The sequence below is a fragment of the Xenopus laevis genome, chromosome 5S (assembly GCF_017654675.1).
Source record: "Xenopus laevis strain J_2021 chromosome 5S, Xenopus_laevis_v10.1, whole genome shotgun sequence".
Classification (NCBI taxonomy): Eukaryota; Metazoa; Chordata; class Amphibia; order Anura; family Pipidae; genus Xenopus; species Xenopus laevis.
In genome coordinates, this window is record NC_054380.1 from 83,391,818 (window position 1) to 83,417,221 (window position 25,404).

Genomic DNA, 25,404 nt, shown 5'->3' on the forward strand with positions numbered 1-25,404 from the left:
CTCTCCATATCAGCCACTCTCCTATGCAAACTCCTAATTTAATCCTAAAACAAATTCACTTTACATATACCCCACATTTAAGGTCCTTGACAAAAAACAGACCATCACTTAATCAACACTCTGTTTCTGAACATTGTCTGTCTTCTCCGCTCAACACTTCACAGGAATTCAACTTATAAAGAATCAACAATTTTTCTCAAAATCCTTATGTCTCGGCTGTTTCCCTGTTCTTAAATGTGCTCCACACAAACATAACTTAAGCTTTTTGAAAAGTAAACATAATTTCAAGCAACTTTGCAATATACATCAATTAAAAAATATGGAGACTTTTCATGTTTTTTAATGGTTTGGTACAGTTCCCTAAGCCTAGCCCCCTGCTGATCTGTCTGACTACTTTGTTGAGCTGGCTGACTACTGTTACTTTGTATCAATAGCCATCTGTCCTTAGCCTGCAACCTCCAAATCCCACAATTCCCTGCACACGTGATTTCAATAAGGAATGGAACATCACAGTGCAATGCATCGTGGGTTATGTAGTTTTTGCATGCTGTCTGTAAACTGTGAAGTTGTTTCAATTTGTAACATCAGTGTTTATTCCCTCCTTCCCTGCCAGGATTTCAAATGATGCAGAAAGATATGAACTGTTAAACAGCTGGATTTCAGCACAATGGCATTTATTCATAGTTTTTGAAATAACAGGTAACTTTAATGGATATATCAGGGGTTTCTGTGTGATTTGGGCCTCATTATCAAATTTTGGTTTGAAAAGTTCCACTTTTAGATTGTTAACAGGGCCCTCTAATCTCATTCATATTCTGTAAGTATGATATACACCAGTGTGTGTGTGTGTGTGTATATATACACAAACATACATACATACATACATACACAGACAGTGATAAAAATTATCAGAGCATAGCCCCTGACAGTGTGATGTTTCTGTGCTTAGGATACTGACTAACTAGACATCCAGCATACATGTGTTTCAGTGTGAGTGGAGTGAATGACAGCCCAAGTACCAGAGCTTGCATCCAAAACAGCTGAAATCAGTTCTTGCTAGAGTAATGTAATCCCAGCAAAAATATACAAGACACTGCTGCCTGATAACTGCATTGTGCAATCATCATACAACATGGTGTGATAGAAGGACTGCCTTTACAGACATCAGAGACAGCAATGATAACTATTGTTAGGAAAACAAATCTCTCTGGCAAACCCGGCTCCAGTTTGCTCTATCTGCACAGACAACATGGCATGTAAATCATCCAGTTTCCAAGTTTATATTTTGACAAGAATTTGAATAGAAGCTGAACAAAAGTTTCATGAATGCCAAGTCCAAGAGCTGTAGAACAAAAACAAGTGTTTCCAAAAATACAAAAGTTATTAAATGTGGGCTACTTGCAGTATATGTGGTAAACAGTAATTTTTAATACTGGGCCCCTAAATAAAATTATGCAAAATTATTTCATAGAAATTGTAATTCCTGGAAGACATAAACATGCGGTGTATGACATTTTAAAGGAATTAACTAACTAAAGCTTAACTAAAGAAGTAGGCTAGAGATGTTGTACATTATGTTTTGGGCTTCTGTACCAGCCCAATAAAACCACAGCCCTTTAGCAGTGAAGATCTGTGTCTCCAAAGATGCACACTGGCACAAGATAACAGCTCCCTGGTAGATATGAGAATAGCACTCAAAAGTAGAAATCCAAGTCCCTCTGCAACTCCTCCAGTTAAATTAAGTAGGAGGAACAATAACCTGCCTGAAAACAGTTTCATTGTGGAGTGCTGCCTTTTTCTGAAAACACAGGATCAGGCAAAATGACCTGAGATGGCTGCCTACACACCAATAGTCCAAGTAAAAAAATATACTTTGGTTCAGGAATAAAATTTTATATGGGAGAATGAATTATTTGCAGTGTAAACAATGTAATTTAGAAATAAAAACGACACCATATAAATCATGACAGTATCACTTTAATAATATGCTCCTGCATTCTGCAACAGATTAATATATAGTAACTAAGTATTGACACATAAAGACAATCTTGTCCTGAAAACAAAGACATGCATGTGAAAATACATTTATAACGGTTATATTATTGACAAAATAAAAAGAAATGTACATACTTATCTTTCACTTCAAAGCGCTCATGTAACCATCTTTTCATAAATATATGTTCCTTTGGAATGTCCTTTACACTAATTCGTTCCAGAAAAATATGAATTCTTGGACATTCCTTACACAAAAATTCTGTGAAAACATAAAATACAGATACTCCTTAAAATACATCAATTATAGCAAAATAAAACAATGGATATGTAACAACGTATACAGCACTATACACATACTAAATACAGGTATGAGACTTGTTATACATAAAGCATGGGACCTGGCATTTAATCTCTGTATATTTATTTATTATGAAGTATAGTGTGAGAGTTAGAAGAAAAAGAGAGAGAGGTTTCACATTCTGCATGTCCTAAAAAGATACAGGAACTATTGCATATTAATCTTGGTAGAGCATTTACTAGACATTATAACTTTCTATTAAATGGTTTCCTTTAATATCACTCCATATTTGCTAACGTTTGTTAAATTTGTTTGGACAGCCCCTAATTAAGTAGGTTTAAGTCCCATCCAGCAAAGAACAGGTACAGGTATGGAATCCATTATCATTACACCCAGTATCCAGAAAGCTGCGAATTACAGAAAGGCAATCGCCTACAGACTCCATCTTATCCAAATAATCCAAACTTTTAAAAATTGTTTCTTTTTCTCTGTAATAATAAAACAATAGCTTGTACATGATACAAACTGAGATATAACTAATCCTTATTGGACACAGAACCAGCCTATTGGGTTTATTTAATGTTTACATGATTTTCTAACAGATTTAAGGTATGAAGATCCAAATTATGGAAAGATCCATTATGCGGAAAACCCCAGGTCCTGAGGATTCTGGATAACAAGTCCCATATCTGTACAATACAATTTTAGTCACAGTAAAGCAAAATAGACTGGGCACACAGAAAATGCAGTCATATATTTGCCAGAAGCATTGCATGCTCCTCTTTTTCTCACTGGCTGTGGTCAGTAATCTTTCACAGTAAAATGCATAAATCCATATCGGTGCCATAACAATCCTACTGTTTTTTTAATGTTTAAATGGCTGGCTGTGGTCAGTAATCTCTCACAATAGGCAAACAAATAATAGCCTAATTTGCTTGGAGGACAAAAAGTCACACATTGGACTCATCCAAACCAATTTTTTCTTGAACTGCTATGAGAAGAGAGAATTTGGCTGTAAAGAATACGACATTACAACCCTTGTTCAGAATTGTGTTATCCAGAAAACTTCACAAATTACATGAAGGCCATCTGTCAGTATTTTAAACAAATTATTTTAAAAATAATTTCCTTTTTTTGCAATAAAGCAGTAGTTTTGTACTTGAGGGTAGATGCGGTACATGAATCCACATCAGTGCCACACATATCAGTAGTGTTTTTTTTTAATGTTTATGGGGCACATTTACCTAGGGTCAAATATCGAGTGTTGATTAACCCTCGATATTCGACCGCCGAAGTAAAATCCTTCGACTTCGAATATCGAAGTCAAAGGATTTTGCGATATTACTACGATCGAACGATCAAAGGAATAATCGTTCGATCCAACGATTAAATCCTTCGAATCAAACGATTCGAAGGATTTTAATCCATCGATCGAAGGATATTCCTTCGATCAGGAAATTGTTAGGAAGCCTATGGGCACCTTCCCCATAGGCTAACATTGGCCTCGGTAGGTTTTAGGTGGCGAACTTGGGGGTCGAATAATTTTTTAAAGAGACAGTACTTCGATTATCGAATGTTCGAATAGTCGAACGATTTTTAGTTCGAAACGTTCGATTCGAAGCTCGTAGTCGAAGGTCGAAGTAGCCCATTCGATGGTCGAAGTAGCCATTCAAAATTCGAACTTTTTTTCCTCTATTCCTTCACTCGAACTAAGTAAATGGGCCCCTAAATGTTTTTTTAGTAGCAGTATGCAGATCCAAATGATAGAAAGATCCCTTATCTGAAAAATCCCAAGTCCCTAGAATTCCAGAGATTAGATCCTAGCTATGCCTGCATGGTTATCTTTTCTGAAAATACAGTGTCTGCTAGATCAAGCATCTGCTGGATACACAGACCAAAGCTGACACAACAAAAAGGGAGGTTTATAAGGAGGTACAATACACAAAAATAATTTTTTAATTTAGAGAAAGTCAGAGAAGAAGAAATAAGCTAATAAAGGAGTTGGAAGGGTAATGAAGAAGAGGCAACAGAATGAGCCACACAGCTGTAAAATGACTACCAATAACCTTACATCTGAAAGTATTTGTTGCATTTCACAATAGCTGTGTAATGTTAAGCTGGCCATAGATGTAAAGATTTTTAAAAGATCCGATCGTCATTGTGAGACCACGATTATCTCGAAACGATCGTAGGAATTGTCCATCAACTAAAAAGACCATTTCAGGCGATATTGCCAGGAAAACAAAGGGTAGCTGCCTGCTTGTCCCTGCAAACATAGATATATTGCACTATAAAGATTTTTTAACCTGGCCGATCAGATGTCGGACAAAAAAATCGTAAGATGTACGATCGTTCGAATCCCACTAACTTCATGATAATTTCGAAGGATTGGTCGGACTTCGCTACAATCGGTTGTTCAGCAAGAAGAAGCTGCTTTGTAAATGATGGAACCTGCAGGAGTCATTGCGCAGGGCTGCCTTCAACTCCCTTGTTAGACACTTTGGTATGGACCATAACACATTGACATTTAGGTAGCACAAACGTACAAATCAATGCTATGTGATACTGCAATCCTTGAGGATTTTAACCAAGAAAAACAAAGTACTGTAACTGTACTCTAGAATTGTCTTAATGCTTAGAGACTACTGTAATTCTGAAGAGACTACATAGGTCCTAATTTTCTAACTATGAATTACACCACGATTACCTTTTTGAAAAATAAGCCCATAAAAGAACATATATATTTTTTTGAAATATAAATTATAAATATTTGAGTTTCTTAAGAACATTATAAACCTGTAAATGATATTTATATCTGTTTAAGCTGACAGTATTTCCCATATGTATATCTAATGAAATACCAAATGCCAACAAACACAAGCTGGAGCTTAACTGCAGTCCATAAATAAATGAAAAACTTGGCAGAAAAGTACACATATACATAAGAAAGACTTACAGTCAGCCAAAAAGTGTTGGTTCAACATGTTGTACAATGCAGCTTCATATAACTAATAATTCAACTGACAAGTGCAGAAGTCATGTACGATGAATTGTTTGCTCTGGGAGAAGATATCTGGCAAGCATTCATGAAGTAACATCCTAGTAGACAGCCAATTTTAAACAGTTTCAGTCTTACCCCAATTCTTGGGAAATGCGAATACAGATGGAACAGAAATGAAACGGTACCTATCATAGAGGGAGCTTCTTTTCTTTGTCCACCTTTGCCGATAGTCCTTTCATAAGCAACAGTTATGTCATAAACTGCATCAAGGTAATCTTGCATTACATCAATTGCAACATGAGTTGCCTTTACACGTGGAGTCAGCACATGCTTTAACACTGGAAGCCCTACAATAAGACATGTCATAGATTTAGTATATATTTGAACAAGTAGAATATGAACATGTAAACACTGTTTACATATATGATGCAACATCTTGAGGATATCTGAATGTACTTTTGTCAGTATTTGTTGTGTTCCATTTATAAGGCAGTAAATTACAGGCAACAAATAAATCAGTTTGAATAAAGGAATACAATCTGAATGACCATAAGGTTAAAGGATTCTATTATTTATACATAAAATTACCATTACTGACTGGGGTTTGTTTATAAACACTGGGCACATCTGCACGTGAGCAGTAACCCATAGGTACCAATAAGTGATTGCCTTTTTTCAGGAAGCTGCAGGTTGAACAATAAAAACAAACATTTGATTGGTTGGAAAGGGTTGCTATCCTGGTAGAAATTTGCCCAGTGTTTATAAATGAGCCCAAACTAAATTCAACTAAATATGAAGATGTGATTCTGCAACATTTAAATATTCATAGTATGCAATATAATTTAAAAAAAGGCTCAAAACTGAACAAAATAACACAGGATTTATTATAGTAGAGAGGAATATAATCCTCAGGAAAAAAATCTACAGGTGTGGAAATGTTGCTCTAAATCAGGGATCCCCAACCTTTTTTATCCGTGAGCCACATTCAATTATAAAAAGAGTTGGGGAGCAACACAAGCATGAAAATATCCCTTGGGGTGCCAAATAAGGTCTATAATTGGTTATTTGGTAGCCCCTATGTAGACTGGCAGCCTACAGGAGACTCTACTTGGCACTATACTTAGTTTTTATGCAATTAAAACTTGCTTTTCCAAGCTTGGAATTCAAAAATAAGCACCTACTTTGAGGACACTGAGAGCAACATCCATGGGTTGGAAAGCAACATGTTGCTCACGAGCTACTGGTTGGGGATCACTGCTCTAAATCTTCCCATGTATTTCACCATGCTATTTAATCAACTGATTGACATTTTTTTCGCTACTTTGTTAAAGTCATTTAAAGGTTGCCTAACAATAAATTTGCTTGCGTGTTAGCATTTTTGGCCATAGCACACACACACACACACACAGACCTACATATGTTTTCAGCAATTTAGGACTAGCATATTTCACAGTCATAATGTAGTTACATACACATAAACAAATCATCCCAGTGTGCATGGGAGCTAATATTCTTATACAAGGAAAGATAAAACTCCCAGGGTCATAATAAAACTGAATTGATATGCATTTATATACACACTGTACCTTGCTCATTGTAAATTACCTTCTTTCTTAGCAAATGCTTGACTGTCTGCAATAACCTTTGGGATGCTGGGATTATAACGAGTTCCTTCTGGAAATATGACAAGATACATCTGACAAGAAAAAAAAAAACATTTAGTGCAGAAACAATATTTAATAGCATTTTCAGGAGAGATTCAAGAAGAGTCAACAGCCTCATCTACTTTAAAATGTTTTAACACAGACTGTACAGAGATTTTAAGGCACTTGTACTCTCTCTGTAATTATTAAAGGAGAAGGAAAGGCATTTCGTACTTGGGGGTGCCAAAAGTTAGGCACCCCCAAGTAATTCTACCTTCTTGCCTCACACCCTGGGCTGTTGCTCCTATCAGAAGAAAACTGAACCGGTCCGGGGGTTCACCTAGTGAGCACAAAGGAGCGATCCTCTTCTTTCTTCAAATTTCCTGGGGCAGAAGCATGGACTGTACAACTAAATAGCCGGCTTTTTAGTTAAAGTTCAGCTTTTTGAATTGACATTGCAGCTAACGAAAGAATGTCTTACATGTTGCAAAATGACCTGGAGGCGTACGATAAGATTTGGTTGCCCTGGTTAATGTATGAAAACGACCCCTTGCTTTTCTCAGCATTGCATGTATAACCTGTCTCCTTTCCTTTGGGTCCCCACACTGCATGTGCCCTTGACTATGCTCATGATTATTGTTCTTGCTTACTTTGACACCTAGCCCAGCCGCCGTCTTTACTTTATTTTCTTTTTCTGTTTTCTTATTTATGTGTTTTATTTAATACTGTTACTGTATTCATGCGACAATGTGATGTTTTCTTTATTCTTTTATTTTTCATTTATTGATATTTTTGGAAAATCAATAAAACTTTCAGTTTAAAAAAAAAGTTCAGCTTTTTGCTCTAATGTGCATGAGCAGCACCAAGAAGAAAGAAGAAGCCGCTCCGTGGTGCTCTCTGGAATAACCCTAAGCCGGTGCAGTTTTCTCCTGGTAGGTTCCACCGGTACGGGGTCTCAGGTAAGGGGATGCAATCACTTGGGGGTGCCTAACTTTTGCCACCCCCAAGTACAACTTTCCTTCTCCTTTAAGACAGTACCGTGTACTTGAATGAATAATTAACAGACAAACATTTTATATCCTATTAAAGAAGAAGTAAAGTTGTTTACCATTTGGGGGTGCCAAATGTAAGGCACCCTCAAGTGAATGTATTTACTTACCTAAAACCCCTAAAAATCCTATCATGCCTGGGGTTATTCCAGCGAGCACCACAGAGAAATCCTCTTCCGGCTTCTTCTTTCTTCAAATTTCCCAGGCAGACACATGCGCAGTAGAATGAAAAAGCCGACTTTTTAGTTAAAGTTCAGCTTTTCACTCTAATGAGCATGCACACAAAGAAGAAGCCAGAAGAGAGAGGAGCACTCCATGGTGCTCGCTGGAATAACCCTGGGCCGGTGCAGTTTTCTGCTGATATTCTCTTGGGGGTGCCTAACATTTGGCACCCCCAAGTGGTAAACAACTTTCCTTCTCCTTTAAGTGGCCTATTATTTAGAATATCTGAGTTAACAAACTCAGATATAAATATCAATATATATTGCCAGTTTACATATTTTACCTTGAGCCCCTATTTTATTATATTCTCTGTGCTGCCTCAGAGATCACCTGACCAGAAATACTGCAGCTCTAACTGTAACAGGAAGAAGTGTGTGAGTAAACATTGTCCAATTCATTGGCTCAAGTGACCTAACATATGGTTTGCTTGGTTTCTTTGTGTGCACCATGAATCATAGGGTCCTAAAGGGTGGCTCTTAGTTCTTAAAATGGCAAATTTCTATGTAGCATTACCCAATGGCGCATACTACTAATAAGATATATTTTTATGAAAATGGTCTGTTTAGCTAAAGCTGTGATATAAATATGAGCTATTTGGAGGTATAGTTTTCCTTTAACATGTCAGAACTAAATAATTAAAGATCTTAGTAAAAAAAAAAAAATATGTCCCATTGCTTGCTGATCATATATCGAGGCTTTATTATAAAATACACTAAAATGTAATAATTTAGTAATGGATAATTTAATATATGGAATTAATTTACGAGGGCTTCACATTTCTGGGACACCCATAAATTCACAGAAAAAAGTAAACAACTGTAAATTATCAAACGTTCTCAAGACAAACATACAGCAACAAGTTAACAAAGCAAACAATCAGTTATTAAAATAAGAAAAAAATACAACAATCCCAAGAATTTAGCAACAATCCATTAAGAGAGTCATGGGAAAAATGCATTGGAAAAATTGGCACCAGATATTCTTTAAATGTATACTTACTGCAAATATCTTGTCAGAAGGGAAGAAAGCTTATAGTTTGTTTATATGATTGAGGTTGTAATGTGTTTGAACTAAATGAATGTAGTAAATGTCTATGTTATGTTTAGCAATAGCTAATATATAATCACACCTGCTGAGAGTCTCTGCTTATTCTAATTATTGGGTGAATATTCAGTATATTCAGTACTATGTTTGTGAAGATTTTCATTCATCCAGGTCATGTATATATATATATATATATATGTAGTAAGCCAAATTAACTGGACTTGCTGAGCTGCCAAAACAGCATCGTATGTGATAGACAATAGATTTTGCACCCATTTATGTCTTCTTTAAAAACCTCTTTTGAACCAGTCTTTCTCACGTTCTAGAATCTGGACTAGGCAGTCTTCAAACTTGTGTCCTTTTCCCTTTAGATGTAGGTACACAGGCAAACATGTACACATGGAAAAAGTTTGAATAGAGGGGGGGGATGCAACATCTATTGTCTGCCACATACAATGCTGTTTGGCACCTTAGCAAGTCCAGGTGGTTTGACATATTATTACAGATATACCATGACTTGGATGAATGAGAATATTCACAAACATAGTACTGAATATACTGAATATTTACCCAATAATTAAATTAAGCAGAGACTCACAACAGATGTGCACAATTCTGCCAGTTTATAAAGAAACAAGTTTAAGAAGAGGGAGAGAAACAAAACTAACATTGAGCGCTGTCTCTAAATACTAAGTGAGCTATGAAAAGCTACCTTAGTATTTTGCTTTAACTTGAGATGACAATTTGTTTCTCATCTTCTTTTCATTGAATTTGGCTCTTCTTTTGACATAAATTCAACAAAAAAACTGATTAGTTTATTTTTTAAATTGCCACCCACCAGTGCTAGGACACTCAAACCAGGAGGGAGCTCCCAGTGCAAGCAACCATGTCAGTCAGACCGCATGCACAAAACAAGCAAATGCCACAACTTGCTCATTATGAGCATCCCCCAACATGGCTGCTTGCAACCAGGAGCTCCTTCCCGGTGCAGGTGGCCTAGCGCTGACAGGGGAGTTTTGAGAAGAGGGAGTAAAACACAACTAACATTGAGCTTTGTCTCTAAATACGAAGTGAACTACGAAAAGTCACCTTAGTATTTGCTTTAACTTGAGACGACAATTTGTTTCTCATCTTCTCTTCATTGAATTTGGCACTTCTTTTGACATATATCCCACCATGCTGTGAAAAAATATGTACATAGTTACATAGTTAAATCGGGTTGAAAAAAGGCAAAGTCCGTCAAGTCCAACCCCTCCAAATGAAAACCCAGCATCCATACACACACCCATCCCTACTTTCACACAAATTCTATATACCCATATCTATACTAACTATAGAGTTTAGTATCACAATAGCCTTTGATATAATGTCTGTCCAAAAAATCATCCAGGCCATTCTTAAAGGCATTAACTGAATCAGCCATCACAACATCACCCGGCAGTGCATTCCACAACCTCACTGTCCTCACTGTGAAGAAACCCTACGTTGCTTCAAATGAAAGTTCTTTTCTTCTAGTCTAAAGGGGTGGCCTCTGGTACGGTGATCCTCTTTATGGGTAAAAAGGTCCCCTGCTATTTGTCTATAATGTCCTCTAATGTACTTGTGAAGATGAGAAACAAATTGTCATCTCAAGTTAAAGCAAATCATGTCCCCTCGCAAACGCCTTTTTTTCCCAGAGAAAACAACCCCGTCATAATTGAAGTCTTCCATCCCCCTAACCAGTTTAGTTGCACGTCTCTGCACTCTCTCCAGATCATTTATATCCCTCTTAAGGACTGGAGTCCAAAACTGCACTGCATATTCCAGATGAGGCCTCACCAGGGACCTATAAAGAGGCATAATTATGTTTTCATCCCTTGAGTTAATGCCTTTTTTTATGCAAGGCAGAACTTTATTTGCTTTAGTAGCCACAGAATGACACTGCCCAGAATTAGACAACTTGTTATCTACAAAAACCCCTAGATCCTTCTCATTTAAGGAAACTCCCAACACACTGCCATTTAGTGTATAACTTGCATTTATATTATTTTTGCCAAAGTGCATAACCTTGCATTTATCAACATTGAACCTCATTTTCCAGTTTGCTACCCAGTTTTCCAACTTAGACAAATCACTCTGCAAAGTGGCAGCATCCTGCATGGAACCTATAGTTCTGCACAATTTAGTATCATCTGCAAAAATAGAAACAGTCTTTCAATGCCCACCTCCAGGTCATTAATAAACAAGTTGAAAAGCAAAGGACCTAGTACAGAGCCCTGTGGTACTCCACTAACAACACTGGTCCAATTAGAAAATGTTCCATTTACCACCACTCTTTGTAGTCCATCTTTTAGCCAGTTCTCTATCCAGGTACAAATACTATGTTCCAGGCCAACATTCCTTAATTTAACCAGTAACCTTTTGTGTGGCACTGTATCAAATGCTTTATCAAAGTCTAAGTAAATCACATCCACTGCCATCCCAGAATCGAGGTCCCTGCTTATCTTCTCATAAAAAGAAATTAAGTTAGTCTGGCAAAATCTATTACGCATAAAACCATGCTGGCACAAACTCATAGTATTATGATTTGCTATAAAGTACAGTATCTTATCCTTTAATAACCCTTCAAAAAGCTTTACTACTACTCACGTCAGACTAACTGGCCTATAATTTTGAGGCTGAGAACGGGATCCTTTTTTTAATAGAGGCACCACATTAGCAATTCGCCAGTCTCTCTGCACTATGCCAGACCTCAATGAATCCTGAAAAATTAAGTAAAGAGGTTTGGCAATCACAGAGCTAAGCTCGCTAAATACCCTGGGATGAATACCATCTGGCCCCGGACCTTTGTTTATCTTAACATGTTCTAGTCTCTTTTGAATTTCATCATGTGTGAACCATGCATCATTAGTTGTATTACTAGAATTGGGACTATTAAGAAGAAAACTGTCAATAACTGGTTCCTCATTTGTGTAGACAGACGAAAAATATGAATTCAGAATCTGCACTTTTATTTTGTTTTCATCAACCAGCTGACCCCCCTCTGAAACTAAAGGTCCCACCCCTTCCTGCTTAATTTTTTTACTATTAACATATTTAAAAAATAATTCTGGATTCTTTTTACTGCTTGCTGCAATATCCTTTTCCATATCAATTTTAGCTTGCCTTATAGCTTCTTTGCATGATTTATTGGCCTCCTTGTACCTTATAAATGATACGGCTGTCCCAGCTAACTTGAAAGCCTTAAAAGCACGTCTTTTGTTACCAACCTCAACACCAACGCTTCTATTGAACCAAAAAGGTTTTGCTTTGCAACGTCGTTCCTTGTTTACAAGGGGAATATACTGACATGTATATTTATTAAGCAGCATTTTTGTTCCGTGTTTAGCCCTGTGAAAAGCATTTCCCACTTAATATGTTGCAGAGATGCCCTTATACTGTCAAAGTTTGCAAGTCTTAAATTTAGTGTTTTAGTTACTCCCTTATAGAATTGCTTCTGCAACAGAATCTCAAAGGAGACCATGTTATGATCACTATTCCCTAAATGCTCACCCACACAAATGTTAGAGATGAGTTCAGTATTATTAGTTATGACAAGGTCCAAAAGAGAGTTATTCCTAGTAGGTTCTTGAACGAGCTGGAATAAAAAGTTGTCATTCAGCATATTTACAAACCTACTAGCTTTTTCTGTCTTAGCAACCCCATTACCCCAGTCAATGTCTGGATAATTGAAGTCACCCATAGCAACAACTTGACCCAGCTGTGAAGCCGCTTGTATCTGCAAGAGTAGCTGGGCTTCATACTCGACACTTATACAAGGTGGTTTATAGCATACACCAATGATAATTCTCTTTGTAACCTTTTGCCCAGTCAAAATCTCTACCCAGAGTGATTCTACACCCTCACCAGTGCCAGCTATTGTTATTTCTTTAGCGCATGGCTTTAATTCAGGCTTTACATACAAACACACTCCTCCACCCTTTTTAATCCCTCTGTCCCTCCTAAAAAGGGTGTAACTATTTCAATTCACAGTCCAGTCACATGCACTTCTTTTGACATATATCTCACCATGCTGTGAAAAAATATATAGTTATTTATATATTTAAAATACAACCAGCAACACTATGGGGCACATTTACTATGGGTCGAATATCGAGGGTTAATTAACAAGTTCGAGAGAATATCGAAGTCAAAGGATTTACCGCATTTCCTTCGAATCGAACAATTCGAAGGATTTTAATCCATCGATCGAACGATTTTCCTTTGATCAGAAATTACTTAGAAAGCCTATGGGGAAGGTCCCCCTTTGCTAAAAAAACATCTAAAAAAGTCAGCACAGTTCTGGAAAAACATTCTTTGGACAGATGAAATAAAGATCAATCTCTACCAGAATGATGGCAAGAAAAAAGTATGGAGAAGGCGTGGAACAGCTGATGATCCAAAGCATACCACATCAACTGTAAAACGGCGGAGGCAGTGTGATGGCTTGGGCATGCATGGCTGCCAGTGGCACTGGGACACTAGTGTTTATCCATGATGTGACACAGGACAGCAGCAGCCAAATTAATTCTGAAGTGTTCAGAGACACTGTCTGCTCAAATCCAGCTAAATGCAGTCAAATTGATTGGTAGGCGTTTCATAATGACCCAAAACATACAGCCAAAGCAACCCAGGAGTTTATTAAAGCAAAGAAGTGGAATATTCTTGAATGGCAAGTCAGTCACCTGATCTGAACCCAATTGAGCAGCATTTCACGTGTTGAAGATTAAACTTGGGACAGAAAGGCCCACAAACAAACAGCAACTGAAAGCCGCAGCAGTAAAGATCTGGCAGAGCATTAAAAAGGAGGAAACCCAGAATCTGGTGATGTCCATGAGTTCAAGACTTCAGGCTGTCATTGCCAGCAAAGGGTTTTCTACCAAGTATTAGAAATGGACATTTTATTTTCATTTTTTTTTCCTAAGAAAATGCAGATCTCACAATAAAATTATAAATTTTTACACACACACAAAAACACGTCAGTAGCTTCTTTAATTCTCATATTATGGGTAGGAATAATGTCCAAAGCTACTTCATATGAATGTTTTATGGTTTGATTTAGGGTATTCACAAAGAATACTAATGACCAGGTATAACATTGCAGCTCCCGTTGGTTTTAGTTAGGAGCAAAACATTCTATTGTGCCATCAAATTCAGTCTCACCTAATACCCAGGAAGTTTAGCTTTTAATTTAATGCCCACTGATGCTTTTTGTCACCTCAGTGTTTTTCTGCACAATTAAAGAACTAGCAATGCTAAAAACAGTAAAGGCATTTCTGTGCATTTAAATATACAGTATGTTGCCCTGTTTAGCTGGCCATACAAGTACAGTTGAAAAATGACTGGTGGCCCACCAATCTGGATATTCCTGTACAATGGATATTGGTCGGTTTGGGGACTGGGCCTGTTTAAAATCTTATCTTCTAGTATATGGGGCATCAACGACTGCTGAATGACTGGAGCCATAAAAAAAAGCAGCTATAGTATACAGTACATGCCCCCTCTTACACTATCTGACCATAGGTCAATTGCCTAAGGATCAGAGAGTGAACACTGGGGGCCACCTTCACCTTTCACTAATACAAATGGTGTGTATGCTTGTAGTGTTTAGTGCACATGTTTACATAGCAAGAAATCTATTACACTACCCGCCCTTAGAGGAATGTTGTCCAGAGTGAGGCTATATACGTAAATTATGGCTGCAAACCTCGTGTATTCAGGCAGCTAAGGGCAGATTTAAAAAAACATGAGATTAGAACTCACACCATAAGAATTCACCCACTTTCTATTCATTCTTATGATATTTATCAATGGGTGAAAGTTCACCATTTAATAAATATGCTTCTAAAAATCCCATAGAAATACATAGAAAGTGGGTGAATTGTTATGGTGTGAGTGCTAATCTCACGTTTTGATAAATCTGCCCTTTAATTTCACTAAAAGAGTGACAGGAGATACGGAGGGGCTCATTTTGTGTAGAGCTCACTCTCTTCAAATCACCAAAATTCTAGTTTTCCTTCATGCAGGATTTGTTTTAAAGTTATTTTTGCTGTGTAAAATAAATGGCAATTTATCAAGGTGTGTTTTATTTTATGTTATGAGAACACCATTATTTTACACTGCTTCAGACCTTTGTAATTAAGTTTTGGTGAAAGTTATACAAAGAAAAAGCGTGTGAAAACAATTACTCCATTTTTACACTGCTTTTTACACAGCAATGTCTGACAAATTATTCTGCAGTTTTATACAAGACATAATAAATCTTTTGAAAAATTTTCATGAATCCAGAATAACATTCACATTGATTTGTATACAAGCATTTTGTGAATAATGCGCAAATATGTGCAAAATTATGAATGTAATGGTGGCTTTTAAAGTTGCAATGGCGGCTTTTAAAGTTGCACCGGCAGGAATACACAGTATGAACTAAAGTTAAAGGGGTTTGGCCCTAAGCAGTAAGGAAACTCACTCAAGATATATATATATAAAAATTGGTTAGCAGATATCTCATTATCAAATATATGGCTCATTACCCGTTTGTTATAATCATGATGTGTTGCTTGCACTTTGTATTACTGAATATTTTGAATATCAACACACTGTGCATTTGGAGGTGATATTGTATGGGTATCTGATTTATCAAGGCAGATTTTCTGCTCTGGTCATAATGGAGCCAATATGACTCTCAATGAATTAACAATATACCCATATTTCCTTTTTAGAATCCATACCAAATTACCTGTGAAAAATAAAATCCATACAGAGGAAGAAATTTCAAGCCATCCTTGAGAACATACCGTACATGACCCAAGGCATTCTGCTGAACAGCCAACATATCTGCAACTATCCAATCAACTGTGAACAGGATAAAATATTATGTTAAATTAGTATTACCTCTAACAAGAATGCTAAAATAACTATAGATTTGCAATTGTCTAGGTCATTTCATACACTAAACATAAACAGAAGCAAAGAGTTCCTTAATTCAATAACCAAAGAGTCAGATGTTTCTTATTTTAACTGTTCTAAACCAATTTTAGGTAACTTGCTATAGGTACTCAGCCAAGGATACCTGCAGATTTGCAACACTGTACTTCTTTACATTTAGAAATACTCAGCAAACTTTCACTTACATATGCAGGTGAAATTGCTGATTTATTATGTAGCCAGGGTGACATAGCATGAATCTTTATATCCCCCCTCACTTGCTAAAGCCTGTCTAGAGTTGATGACATTGGTAGTAAAACAGCTGTAGGGCCAAGGTATGGAAAAGCTATCAAAGCTATTAAAAACAAGCTAGCCACAAGTTAGGCTAGCCATACTTATTGAGTGTACTAATCAATATATGACTCCTGAATTAATGGTCTATACCAGAAGGCAGACATTCCAGTTGTTCTGGTTACATATCTGGAAGCAATTTTGGGGACACCTAAAACTTAAATGTAATTTGGGCAGTGATGATATAAATAGGATAAAGCCTGATTAAACAATTCGAAGAACCCCACATCTAGTATTTATTTGCAGTAGAATCCTCTGGAATGTGTAAGATAAAATACATTTCCCACAAATACAGGGAACAGCCCAGATGTTTAGTAAATACACAAGCCATACCATACGATTAGGGATGAGTGAAATATTTGGCCTTGTTTCACCAAGATAAAAACACCCATAGACTATAATAGATAGTAATAAAAAAATGTTGTGCGGGTTGAAATTGTTGCAGAGTTTGCCCCCCCCCATTTTGAATTCAATGCATTTGGCGACATTTTTGCAGTTTTGTTTCGCTGAAACAGCAAAAAATTCACCAAACGCATTGAAGTAAATCAGATTTGCCCATTACAATTTACTTGGCAAGTAATTTTAAATACTGCAAATGACTAAAGCCTCTACAACTAATGCCTCAGAACACCCAACTAGGGTTATGTAATAAAAGACCCAGTGGGGCTCATTTATCAACACTGGGCAAATTTGCCCATGGGCTGTTACCTATAGCAACCTATCCGTGATTAGCTTTATAAAGCCAGCTGCAAGAAGAACAATGAATGCAGCAATCTGATTGGTTGCTATAGGTAACAGCCCATGGGCAAATTTGCCCATTTGTTGATAAATGAGCCCCACTAAATTTGCCTTGGTCAAGTAACCTATAGAAAACCACTTAGGCCAATTTTACTTGTAACCTGTTTAAAACTATACATCTTATTGGCTGCTACCAATGTACCTGGGCAAACATAGTGCCTTTTTAAGATATAGGGGAATTTATTATAAATGAAGATAAAAACACAAAAATTTAAAACACACAAATATACGGATTTATAGCAACATAAAATATAAGTGAGCATTTCCTTAGGTTACAAATTACTTTCAGATGGGAGTAACATGTTTATTTAAACAAATAGTCTAACTTTCTTTTATCTATTCATGTCTTTGTTTTGCAATGCAAGGAAGATAGTAAATAATATATCTTACAGTGAGCCAGGTGGAATGTGGGGAGTGGATTCCTAGTGCAAGTGAATGAAAACAGGATTACAGTTTTTGGTTTATCTTGAAAAAGGACCTGCAGTGCTAGAAAGCTAACATATTAACATGTTCACTGGATATTAGTGATGCACTGAACTTTATGCTCCTTAAAATATAGAATATCCTACAAATCACAAGGGATGAAGAGTTAACATTAAATGGATTATGGCAGTGTGCTAGCTGTGAGTAGGATCAGGATGGGCAACAGGGTATGTAACAAGGGAGAAAGGACTTCACAATGACAACCCTATGTATGAGAAATTTATTCAAAAGGTATGTCTTTGTAAAATGAAGCAAATACTTCTGTATTTCTATGCAGATAAGGCCTACTGTACAGAAAAGACTAAATAACAATATAATTTTGCAAACTTTTATAGAAAAGCAAAATGAACATAAATCCTACTTATAAAGATCGATTAACAGCACCATTCAGCTAGAGTATTCCACTGGATATAAAAGGGTTAACAATTATAATAATGTTTCATCAAAATGCATAAGAAAGAATCCACATAAACCATATTTGTATATGTATCTTGTCTATACAGATGCCACACAAACCTGTACACTGATGATTGGAGATGTATAAGATATTCTCCTTCGTTGGCAAATCCCCATAGATGATTATCTAGGCAAAAAAATAAAAAAATCAGTAGGATGAAGAATAATTTATGCAAACAAAAAATTACATTCCATGAATCTGATGGCATGTTCGGGAGTGGGTTTGGAAGCCGTAGTATCTGTGCTGTAAGAAACCCATACAAACTCATTGTCTGGAAACAAACTTAGTACCTTCCACTGTGTCATTGTACTTCTGGTAACATTCATTTTTTATTTATTTAAAAAAAAAAGTTTGCAAAAGTTACTATGATGCAATACAGTATTTGTTAACACTTTAATTTCCACATTTATTGTAACAATGTGAGCATAACAGTGTCAATTTCAAAGGCCAAACATGTCAACACAAGATCAAATGGGAAAATGGTATGCATTTGTTGAAAGGTTATATAGTAAGCATGAAAAGCACCCAGTTCCTCTATGATATGAAAAAAACAAATCAAAAATGGAGAAGCAATCATTAATAGTGGGATAAGAAAACCATGTGAAGGATGTGTGAGCAAAGCCAGTTTTTTGTGTAGCAGTGGTTCCATGGGTATTTATAATCAGGTAAATAGCCATTATGCATATGCCCAAACTCCCCAAACTGTGGGCTGCTCAATACAGCTAAAAGGGTCCCAAGTCCAAAGGCCAATGAGATTAAGATTTTTGGTATAAAGGTGATTTGTTCTTATAGTGTATGGAACAATAGAAGGATGGTTGTTATTATTGTATTTTCATTTCTGTAAACATCAATGATGCTGGAAAAGAAATCTGAGGCTTAACCCTGTACTGCCAGAAGGTTTGAACTTTTATTGCCAGACCGTTTTTGAGCATTTTCGCTTTAAAGGCCTTTCCTGAGGGGGGCGCTTTTAGTTAACCCCGGAAAACAATATATCGTTTTTTTTAAGGATAACCCAAGCTTTCAAAATATGCTAGAAACTTGGTGTAATTCCACTTTTGTAACAAAATATAGGCTTCACCACAGAAAAACTCACTCACTTGAGTGCATATTTATGAAATGGTGAATTCCATTGATAAATATGATTTTCTGTGGTGAGTTCTAATCTTACATTTTGATAAATCTGCCCTTAGTGTCTAATAAATAAAAAAAAAATTAAACCTTGTTTATTATAATATAAACAAATATATCAGAAACATAATTTTTTTTATGCACGAAAACACAGCAGTTTGGAAAGTTCCATGTCTCCTTAATGCGCCATTAACAAATATATACAGGTATAGGATCCCTTATTTTTCTAAGTCCCAAAAAACACTGGCGTCTTTTACTTTTTTAAGGGCGATAGGCTGAAAAAGATTGTACATTTTTTTGGGGTATCCTCCTTCCCCCCTACATTTCCTAACATATGGCACCTAAACTATACAGTGGGCACATGTATAGGGAAAAATAACAACTGTATTTTACTTTATGAAGGTTTGCCAGGCTTGTGTAGTTTAATGTATTTGCTGCTACATATACGTCCATTGCACTTTAACTTGGCGCCGTATGCAAATTAGGCATCTCTAGCATAACTTTGCTTTGCTTGACCAATTAACGCTAGCGCAACTTCGCTACCTTTTGCCTCCCTGAGCGCAACTTTGGATTTTAGTGAATTAGCGGCGCCCTGGCAAAACTTCGCCTGGCGAGGCGTCGATAGCATATTTTCGGCGCTTAGTGAATTTGCCCCAAAGTACTCCAAAGTTCCAAGGTGCAAAGCTTTCCTGAATTTGGTGATTTTGGTGACTGCCAAAAATCACCTCAGAACTTCCACTTTGCAGCATCCTCTCCCACATGTCATTAGTTAACCAGATAAAGCACCCTAAGTATGCAAGCCTGGGGTCTACTGAACAGTTTGATACCCAATGTACATACAGTAGGTTTATCGAAGTACATGGCATGTAAAGACCCAAAAATGTACCTTGTGCATACTTATTTGATAGCTCACATTTACCCTAATTTATGAACACACTGCCTGTTTTATGTGTTGTAAAAGCTACAAAAAAGTATGGTGGTCACTGGAAAAAAACTCTTTTTTTTGGAAAGTACACATTCTGACAAATCCAAAATGAGTAATTATGTCTTTCCAAACTACCAAACTGCAAAGCTACGCTAAAGGCAACAGTTTTTATGACATTTCTGAAAATCGGCTTGAAAATGTTCGCATTTATCTCACCCAACTTTTACATTCAATGGTAAGCCACCCTATATATATGAATGCCACTGGTCTACTGAACAGTTTGATGCCCAATATGCATAGCTATAGCAAATCACCTGGCATATACAGACTCTAAATGAAAATAGTGTACTGTATATGCATTTTCTTGGCTATTTTCTTTGCTGTCAAATCGCCTTATGTGAACAAAGCCTCCTGACTGCATATTATGTGCCTTAAGACCCCTTAACAGTACAAAGACCCACTGAAAACCATATATTTTTGGAAACTACACATTCTGACGCATCTAAAATTGGTAATTATGTCTTTCTACTCCAAACTACCAAACTGCAAAGGTACGCTAAAGGCAGCAGTATTTTATAACATTTCTGAAAATTGCCTAAAATTGTTGCAATTTAACAGATTTATCTCACACAATTTCTTACATACAATGGCAAATCACCCTAGATATGAAAACCAGGGTCTACTGAACAGTTTGTCTCTATAAAAATATATTGCATTACACAGCTCATATGCCAACCCCTGCTTCGCGTAAATAATCAATTTTCATAATAATATATTTTCTTAGTAGTATGTGCCATTGGGTAATCCTAAATAGAACATTTTGCGAAATAAGGACAGTCCCTGGATCCTACAATTCACGGTTCCTATAAAAAACGATCTGTTGCTTAAAGGGAACATATACCATAGTTTTTTTACTCTTTCTTTATCCATTCCTTATGCAATAAAACTAAATAAAACGTGTTGTATATATCTTTTTGGTCAACTTTACTTGCAATCACTTCATATGTTATGTTGCTCCTCCCTTTCTGTACATTTCCTGTGCTCCAATCAATACAGCCTGCCAGAGGAGCCGCCAGCACTCTCATTTTTTTTTAATTTCTCTTTTCCAGCGAGCCACAGCCACTGAGAAGGAACAGGCATGGAGATCTGGGAGGCTCTGTCTTCTGAAATCATTTTGGGGCCACGCCAATCACACTTGGGCCCTTCTCAGGGATGCTGTGCTCGTCCCTGCCTGTTGAATGAAGAATTTTTAGGTTGCCAGTTTATTGGCAGTTAATAAATTTATGTTTGTACTGCTGCCATAATAATACTCATGGCACTAGTGTATGTAAGACCTCTCAACATATTTTTCTGTAACTCCTTCCAACCAATAAATTAGTTTTTATCTACGTTAGGATTTTGTGGTCAACTTCTACTTTTTTTAACAACTGCATCCAATTATATAGTGTCTGCCCATCAGTATTTAATAACAACTCACTACATCCAAACATGTAGTGTTTCTACACATAACTATACAGGCATAGGAATGCCGCATTGGGTGCTTTTTTACCTCCGTCCTCTACCCTCCCTTCTCAGCCATCCGCCCTCAGCCTTCCGCCCTTCCTGCTCAGCCCTCTACCCTCTTCCCTCAGCCTTCTGCCCTCCCTGCCCAGCCCTCTACCCTCTTTCCTCAGCCCTCCGCTTTACCTGTTCATCCCTCTGCACTTGCCCTCTGCCCTTAGAACTCTGTCAGTCTTCTCTCTAAGTGGTGAGCAAGCATTTTCAGTCCGAGAAAGAGGAAATGTGTTTAAAACATCTCTATAATAATACTGGTGTAGTGCGGAGGGATAAAGAGGTAAAGCGGAAGGCTGTGTGCTGAGGGTAGAGGGCTGAGCAGGGAGGGCTGAGGAAAGAGGGAGGAAGGCGGAGAACTGAGGGCAGAGTTCTTATGGCTGACGCTGAGAAGAGAGGGTAGATGACGGAGGTATGACTGCAGATTTGGAGGATGAGTCATGGTAAAAGCACCCGATGCGGCATTCCTAAGCCATAGGACATTGCATGGAGGACAGGTATTTTGCCAGAGGATGTCCTAAAATGCGTTCCGTAAGTGTGAGAGGGGAGGGGTTCTCCGTGCTACAGCTGCGTTCAGCCTGTCAGTCAGTGCTGTGACTACTTCCTGTGAGAGAATGAAAAGACACCCCTCCCACTGCTCATTTCAGCCTAGACTCTCAGCAGTTAGCATCTTTCCGCAAAGAATTTGCTTTATGAAACTGAATAACATAAGTCTAGGGCCAGGCTGGCGACTTGGTTAGCCAGAGAGAGAAGGCAATCCTTTAACACATTATGTGAAGGATTGTTGTGCTTCATTGTACCATAAAATATATCACAGTGTACTAAGGCAGTTTTGGTCCATACTCAGTGCTATCCATAGTAAAGGCTCATGCACACTGGTAGTTATTCTTACATTCATATAGCTTTTTATTCATTGCACTGCACAGGAAAGCAAAAGCCCATTGTTTTCTATGGTGACTTTAACAACGGGACCACATTGAAATGCTGAACACACCTGAGACGCCATGTTATGTCTCATGTGCACCAAGCTCATCACCACAGTCCTGTTGCTACAGGTCCCCATAGGAAAGAATTGGCTCTGTTGGCCCATGTGTTCCATGAGTCGGAAACCACACTGGAACAAAGGAATGGATGCCCATGTGTAAAGGCCCTAACACTAACAAAATTCTGGGAGTTATCCTGGGTCATTGTGGACCTGCTTGAATATAGATGGTTGGATTTTTAGTGTAATTCCAACTTCCATAATGTGACATTAAAATAAAATTACCAGAATAGGAACAGAAAACAAACAACATATAGTTTTCCTAAGAAATAACTAAAAGAAATAAATAACAGAAGCAATATAGTAAGCAGTGATGTTGAAAGGAAATGTTGTGGTGTAATTCAAATAAAGGAAATACTAATGTGAGAGCTGGCACATACATAAATGCTGCATTTAAAGGAGAAGGAAAGTGTTTTTCATACTTGGAGGTGACAAAAGTTAGGCACCCCCAAGTGATTGTATTTACTTACCTGACACTCCGGGCCAGTGCTCCTATCAGCAGAAAACTGCACTGGCCCAGGGATCTACCAGCGAGCACCACTGACTGATTTTCTTCCTGCTTCTTCTTTCAGCTTGAGGATGTGCATGCTCAATAGAGTGAAAAGTCAAACTTTAACGAAAAAACTATTTATTTTGTTCTATTGCGCATACGTCTGCCCCAGCAAATTTGAAAAGTGAAGAATATGATTGCTCCATGGTGCTCGCTGGCAGAACCGCAGGCCGGTGCAGTTTTCTGCTAATAGGCCTGGAATGTCAGGTAAGTAAATATAATCATTTGAGGCTGCCTAACTTTTGGCACCCTCAGGTGTAAATGACTTTCCTTCTCCTTTAAAGAAAACATTTATAAACAAATGTTTTTTTATAAACACATTTTATAATGCACAGTGCATAAACCTACTAGAATTTTAAAGTGGTGATTTAAGTTAATGTTTAGTATGTTATAAAATGGCCAATTCGTTGCCACTTTTGAATTGGTTTTCATTATTTTTTTTATAGATTTTCAATTATTTGCCCCTTTTCTTCTGACTCTTTCCAGCTTTCCAATGGGCATCACTGACCCCATCTAAAAACCAATGCTCTGTAAGGCCCTCTCCTATACATATTCCAGTCTTTTATTCAAATCAATGCATGGTTACGAGGATAATTCGGATCCTAGAAACCGAAATGGCAGAACTTGCACTACCCCTTTAAATAAAATGTGCAAACAGCTAATACGGCACTGCTAATCTCCTGGGTACTTTATCAGTTGTGCCAACTACTTTGTCAACCAACAGTGACTGCACTTTTACCTAAATGTTAGGGCGAGGGCAGTAGCAATGACTTGCTTCAAGGGCAAATGCAACATCCCCGCAGCAGTGTAAGGGAATAGACACATGCAGTGACCATCAGTCCAAGGTCATTTACATGAGGAAAAGCATGATAGACTGATTCAGTTCATGTGACCAACTATGATGCCAATGACAAAAGACAGCACATACAATGACATGGCAATGCTTTCAAGCAACCATTTATCAAGTGAAGGCAATAAACAGAACGGAACAGTCCATTTTAATCAAAGAGGGTAGATGACAGCAGTTGTGTAGGTGCACTGCACTTCTTTTTCTTATAATAATGAGCAGCTACTGTAAATGGATGAGTTGAAACCCAAAGGCAGAAGTTGAAACCCAACTCTTCATTGGCTGGAATTCACTTGAGCCAGTTTCCTCTTATATTTCCCACTCAGTGCCCCACTGCACTGGCCCTAATGTGCACACCCTGAATAAACTGACCTCCACCCCGGTGTAATGCTGGAAGAAGAAGAGCACCATGCTCTGGTACAGGGTGTACAGCCTGTCATCCCCACTCCGGTAGATTCGCTCGGGTAGAACGGTGCTCAGGGCCCTCCAGCAGCCCCAGGCCAGTAGGTAGGTGGGCGCACTGCCCAACATGACAGCCGTGGGCACCATGTAACGCAGGGAATACGTATAAAGCACAGCGGAAAGCAGCATGGCTGCGACTCATAGGCACTCACACCGGCTGACAACCGGCAACACGTGAGAGGTGCAGTGGGTGGAGCGAGGGCTGAGACCCCGTTCTCGCATCTGACAGGGAGAAGGGGCGGAGCTTCTAGTCCTAAACTGCCTAAGTGAGTGTGTGTGGTAAGAATTCAGACTGCATGGGGCGAAAACTTCATAAATACATAACAATATCTGTGGTCTCGACTCTGGGAAAGGAGAAGAGCCGAGATATGACGGGACCGTACCGGGGCGCCAGGACGTAAGAGCACGAGTTCGCTGACACCATGTTTATTGTGGGCAGGAGCTAACTGCACATGTGCTGGAATGGGAGGAGGAGAAGGGAAGTAATACTTACCTGCTATGTAAGGGAGGCTGGGAGTGATTGCTTAGTATGGAAAAGGGAAGGGGTCAATTGGAATCTTTTATAGTTTTGTTGTAGTTTCTTCTTTGGTCTGGGGACTACCTGGTATTGACT

General features: G+C 37.8%; 1 protein-coding gene across 2 annotated transcripts in view; it reads right to left on the bottom strand.

Moving 5' to 3' along the window:
* LOC108718019 (1-acyl-sn-glycerol-3-phosphate acyltransferase epsilon) overlaps positions 1–25,183 on the bottom strand; it is a 28,141-nt gene extending 2,958 nt beyond the window's left edge. The window contains exons 1-7 of one of the 2 annotated variants that reach the window (XM_018265562.2): positions 24,702–25,183; positions 18,346–18,412; positions 16,010–16,125; positions 10,342–10,431; positions 6,900–6,990; positions 5,480–5,641; positions 2,131–2,254 (exon numbers count right to left, since the gene is read on the bottom strand). In XM_018265562.2, the coding sequence (XP_018121051.1) occupies positions 2,131–2,254; positions 5,480–5,641; positions 6,900–6,990; positions 10,342–10,431; positions 16,010–16,125; positions 18,346–18,412; positions 24,702–24,920 (869 nt within the window). In that variant the 5' untranslated portion in view covers positions 24,921–25,183. The remainder of the gene's footprint in view (positions 1–2,130; positions 2,255–5,479; positions 5,642–6,899; positions 6,991–10,341; positions 10,432–16,009; positions 16,126–18,345; positions 18,413–24,701) is intronic. The other variant, XM_018265563.2, reaches the window with a different exon arrangement.
* Between the last annotated feature and the right edge of the window lie 221 nt (positions 25,184–25,404).